General features: G+C 32.0%; 1 protein-coding gene and 1 pseudogene across 1 annotated transcript in view; one reads left to right on the top strand and one right to left on the bottom strand.

Moving 5' to 3' along the window:
* Positions 1 to 5585, top strand: part of LOC137614506 (nephrin-like) — a 261564-nt pseudogene that overhangs the window by 43762 nt on the left and 212217 nt on the right.
* LOC137614466 (tyrosine-protein phosphatase non-receptor type substrate 1-like) overlaps positions 1 to 5585 on the bottom strand; it is a 13202-nt gene that overhangs the window by 803 nt on the left and 6814 nt on the right. The window contains exon 3 of the mRNA XM_068344272.1: positions 4061 to 4372. Coding sequence (XP_068200373.1) covers positions 4061 to 4372 — 312 coding nt within the window. The remainder of the gene's footprint in view (positions 1 to 4060; positions 4373 to 5585) is intronic.

The following is a 5585-nucleotide window of genomic DNA, read 5'->3' as shown; positions in this document are numbered from 1 at the left end:
GTGTGTGTTTGTATATGAACAGCTTCTATTTTAATTTTTTTTTTTAACCTTCGTCAACAAAGTTGGGAGGAGGTTAGTTTTTGTTTTATCCCCCATTTGTGTGTTTGTTTGTACATTAATAGCTTCTATTTTAATTATTTTTTTTTACCTTCGTCAACGAAGTTTGAAGGAGGTTATGTTTTACTCCCTGTTTGTGTGTTTGTTTGTGTATGTTTGTTTATGAACAGCTTCTATTTTAATTCTTTTTTTTTTCTTCGTCAACGAAGATGGAAGGAGGTTATGTTTTACCCCATGTTTGTGTGTTTGTTTGTGTGTGCTTATTTATGAACAGCTTCTATTTTAATTCTTTTTTTTCTTACCTTCGTCAAAGAAGTTGGAGGGAGTTTATGTTTTACCATGTTTGTGTATTTGTGTGTTTGTTTGTGTTTGTTTGTTTGTGAATAATTTCTATTTGAATTGCTGTTTTACTTCCGTTAACGAAGTTGGAAGGAGATTATGTTTTACCCCCATGTTTGTGTGTTTGTTTGCGAACAGCTTCCTGTCGATCAGGGAGCCTGTTTTATTCACAGTTATTTGAGTTTTTTACCCCATGTTTGTGTATCTGTGTGTTTGTTTGTTAGCGAACAGCCTTTTGGCCATTTGGGAGTCTGTTTTATTCACAGTTATTTGAGTTTGTTTGTGTGTGTGTTTGTTTGCGAACAGCTACCTGGCATAATTTTAACTGGAGAATAATGTAACTTGCAGGGATTAACTGTTATGTAAAATGCTGGAAATGATTGAATTCTATTTTTCTACCTCCGTCAACGAATTTGGAAGGAGGTTATGTTTTATCTCCCGTTTGTGTGTTCGTGGTTCTGTTTGTGTGTGTGTGTGTTTATTTGCGAACATCTTCTTGGCCATAATTTTAATCATAGAGTAATGAAACTTACAGGGGTTAACTTATGTAAAAAGTTGGAAATGCTTAAATTTTGGAAGTTCAAGGTTAAAGGTCAAGATCAATTGTCAGGCAAAATGTCCAGTTCACGTAATCAGGCATAAGTTTGGACATCGTTGTCACAGACATTTCATTTAAAGCTGAGAGCCAGTCATTTACGTATATATATATATATATATATATATATATATATATATATATATATATATATATATATATATATATATGTATATATATATATATGTATATATATATATATGAATATATATTTATATATATGCATATATATACAGTATATATATATATATATATATATATATATATATATATATATATATGTATATGTATATATATATGAATATATATTTATATATATATGCATATATATACAGTATATATATTTTTTATATATATATATATATATATATATATATATATATATATATATATATATATATATATATATATATATATTATATGTTTATATATATGTATATGTATATAAATATATATATGTATATATACATATATATATATATATATATATATATATATATATATATATATATGTTAATAAATAAATAAAAATTTATATATATATATACTGTATATATATATGTATATATACATACATACACACATACATACATACACGTACAGGACTGGCTCTCAGCTTTAAATGCATTCATATCCATTAACTGTAATTATTAGTGCTTTTTTCTCAATTTGATAAATCAAACAAACACCAATGAAATCTAATAATAAAATAATATAACATCAAATGCATATCTAGTTCACATAGTAAGTTAATTTATTTCAGTTAAAAGCAAAAGGTTAGAAGTATGTATGTATGTATGTATGTATGTATTTTACAATTGGTCGAATCATAAAATTTGCTTTATTCCTAGTACTGCTTAAAGGGGTTACTAATTACCTACACAAATTCGTAGTGATTTCGAAAATGTGTGATCACTAAATGGCAATATTTATGGTGATTAAAAGGGTTACTAATTACCTACACAAATTCGTAGTGATTTCGAAAATGTGTGATCACTAAATGGCAATATTTATGGTGATTAAAAGGGTTACTAATTACCTACACAAATTCGTAGTGATTTCGAAAATGTGTGATCACTAAATGGCAATATTTATGGTGATTAAAAGGGTTACTAATTACCTACACAAATTCGTAGTGATTTCGAAAATGTGTGATCACTAAATGGCAATATTTATGGTGATTAAAAGGGTTACTAATTACCTACACAAATTCGTAGTGATTTCGAAAATGTGTGATCACTAAATGGCAATATTTATGGTGATTAAAAGGGTTACTAATTACCTACACAAATTCGTAGTGATTTCGAAAATGTGTGATCACTAAATGGCAATATTTATGGTGATTAAAAGGGTTACTAATTACCTACACAAATTCGTAGTGATTTCGAAAATGTGTGATCACTAAATGGCAATATTTATGGTGATTAAAAGGGTTACTAATTACCTACACAAATTCGTAGTGATTTCGAAAATGTGTGATCACTAAATGGCAATATTTATGGTGATTAAAAGGGTTACTAATTACCTACACAAATTCGTAGTGATTTCGAAAATGTGTGATCACTAAATGGCAATATTTATGGTGATTAAAAGGGTTACTAATTACCTACACAAATTCGTAGTGATTTCGAAAATGTGTGATCACTAAATGGCAATATTTATGGTGATTAAAAGGGTTACTAATTACCTACACAAATTCGTAGTGATTTCGAAAATGTGTGATCACTAAATGGCAATATTTATGGTGATTAAAAGGGTTACTAATTACCTACACAAATTCGTAGTGATTTCGAAAATGTGTGATCACTAAATGGCAATATTTATGGTGATTAAAAGGGTTACTAATTACCTACACAAATTCGTAGTGATTTCGAAAATGTGTGATCACTAAATGGCAATATTTATGGTGATTAAAAGGGTTACTAATTACCTACACAAATTCGTAGTGATTTCGAAAATGTGTGATCACTAAATGGCAATATTTATGGTGATTAAAAGGGTTACTAATTACCTACACAAATTCGTAGTGATTTCGAAAATGTGTGATCACTAAATGGCAATATTTATGGTGATTAAAAGGGTTACTAATTACCTACACAAATTCGTAGTGATTTTCGAAAATGTGTGATCACTAAATGGCAATATTTATGGTGATTAAAAGGGTTACTAATTACCTACACAAATTCGTAGAGATTTCGAAAATGTGACAAAAAAAAAGAAAAAAAAACAGTAATTGTGGGGATATTGCAGTTAAATTTATTTAAAAATGTGAAAATATTTCTCTATGGATATTGAGAGACCAAAAAAAAAATATATGAAAATAAAACGGAATGATAGGTAGAAAATAACACAGATGAAGATATTATAAAGGTAAATATGGGCGAAGGAAATAAAAAAGTTTAAGAAACTTTGAAGATGATGATGATGATGAGGATAATTGAGTAATGATGATGATGATGATAAGCAGGATAAAGAAGTTATTAATGACACATTTTATCACAAAACTGATGAATCGTAACTTAGAAAAAATAGATTCTTTCATCTTTCATTTTCTGCATAACGTAAATTAAAATGAATTACGTATTTGACACTGAAAGACGTATAGAGGTTTAAAGAGAGAGAGAGAGAGAGAGAGAGAGAGGAGAGAGAGAGAGAGAGAGAGAGAGAGAGAGAGAGAGAGAGAGCGAATGAATAATTTGAAGTTCTCTGGCATCCTGACATCGCAAGAGAGAGAGAGAGAGAGAGAGAGAGAGAGAGAGAGAGAGAGAGAGAGAGAGAGAGAGAGAGAGAGAGAGAGAGCGAAATGAATAATTTGAAGTTCTCTGGCATCCTGACATCGCAAGAGAGAGAGAGAGAGAGAGAGAGAGAGAGAGAGAGAGAGAGAGAGAGAGAGAGAGAGAGAGAGAGAGAGAGCGAATGAATAATTTGAAGTTCTCTGGCATCCTGACATCGCAAGAGAGAGAGAGAGAGAGAGAGAGAGAGAGAGAGAGAGAGAGAGAGAGAGACTTGAAACGCATAATGAGAAAGTATTAAAAAGTCAAGAATCCTCATAAAAAAAAAAAAACTTACAATGGACGGTGAAAGTGACATTATCTGCCAGTGGATAATTCAGAATATCATTCTTGGCCACCCTGCACTCGAAACTAGCCCGGTCGTCCTCAGCTTGCACCTTCAAAGTAACACTTATCATCACGAAATCGTCCTTCTTGGTCGCCTTGGTGTAAGTGGTGTTAGGGTGGTTCAACAACTTCCCATTTTTGTACCACGCCAAGTGCGGCCTGGGGTTACCCCCCTGGCATCTGCAGGTCAGCGTGACCTCCTGATCTTCTTTGAGGATGTCTCCCGTGCTGTACCCTGAGATGATGGGAGCCCCTGGTGAGTCTGTGGATGAAATAAAAAGGGAAAAGAAATGTGACTTGTGTTAATTCCGGTCAGTAGAGATCACAGTAGGTGGGATCAGAAGAAAGAAGAAAAAGAAATGCATCTTGTATTCAGTCCTCTCAGTAGGAATTGCTTGAAAAAAATGAAATAAGAAAAAGTAAAGCAATTTGTGTTAATTCCAGTCAGTGGAGATTGCAGTAGGTGAAGCCAGAAGAAAAAAGAAAAAATGCGTCGTGTATTCAGCCTGGTCTGTAGAGGAAGTAGGGACAGAAATAAAATAAAAACATAAAAAAGAAATGTAACATGTCTTAATTCCAGTCTTAATTCCAGTCAGTAGAGATTACAGTAGGTGAGGTCAAAAGAAAGAAGAAAAAGAAATGCGTCTTGTATTCAGTCTGGTCTGTAGAGATTGCTGGGAGTGTGAAAAAAAAATGAAATAAGAAAAAGTAATGCAATTTGTGTTAATTCCAGTCAGTGGAAATCGCAGTAGGTGAGGCCAGAAGGTGAGGCCAGAAGAAAGAAGAAAAAGAAATGCGTCTTGTATTCAGTCTGGTCTGTAGAGATTGCTAGGAGTGTGAAAAAAAATGAAATAAGAAAAAGAAATGTTTTTTTGTATACATACAGGGCAGTAGAGATTGCAGTAGGTGGGGCCAAAAGAAAGAAGAAAAAGAAATGAGTTTTATATTCATTCCGGTCTGTAGAGATTGCTGGAAGGGGGAAAAATAAAATAAGAAAAAGAAATGTAATTTGTGCTAATTCAGGTTAACAGCGATTGCTGGATGTGGGGAAAAAAACATGCGTTTTGTATACATACAGGTCAGTAGAGATTGATGGAAGTGGGCAAAAAAAAGGAAAAAAAAAAAGAAATGAGTTTTGTATTGATTCCGGTTAGAAGAGGTAGCAACAAGTGGGGACTGAAAAAAAAAAAGTTTTGTATTCATCCCACTCAGCAGAGATTGATGGAAGTGGAGAAAAATAAAATGAAACTTGTGTTAATACCGGTAAAGAGAGATTACAGTATGTATGAACATAAAAAAAAATGCACCTTGCGTTAATTCTGGTCAGTAGATATTAAAGTAAATGGAGACAAAATAGAAAAAAGAAGAATTGCGTCCTGTATTCATTCAGGTCAGAAGAGATTGCTTAAAATGACTGCAATTATGTATGTGACACGTGGAGAGTCTTCTGCTTGTTATGATGGGATAAAAAATGT

The sequence above is a fragment of the Palaemon carinicauda genome, chromosome 20, assembly GCF_036898095.1.
Source record: "Palaemon carinicauda isolate YSFRI2023 chromosome 20, ASM3689809v2, whole genome shotgun sequence".
Lineage (NCBI taxonomy): Eukaryota > Metazoa > Arthropoda > Malacostraca > Decapoda > Palaemonidae > Palaemon > Palaemon carinicauda.
Note: the sequence above shows the minus strand (reverse complement) of the source record. Positions and strands in the feature narration are given on the sequence as shown.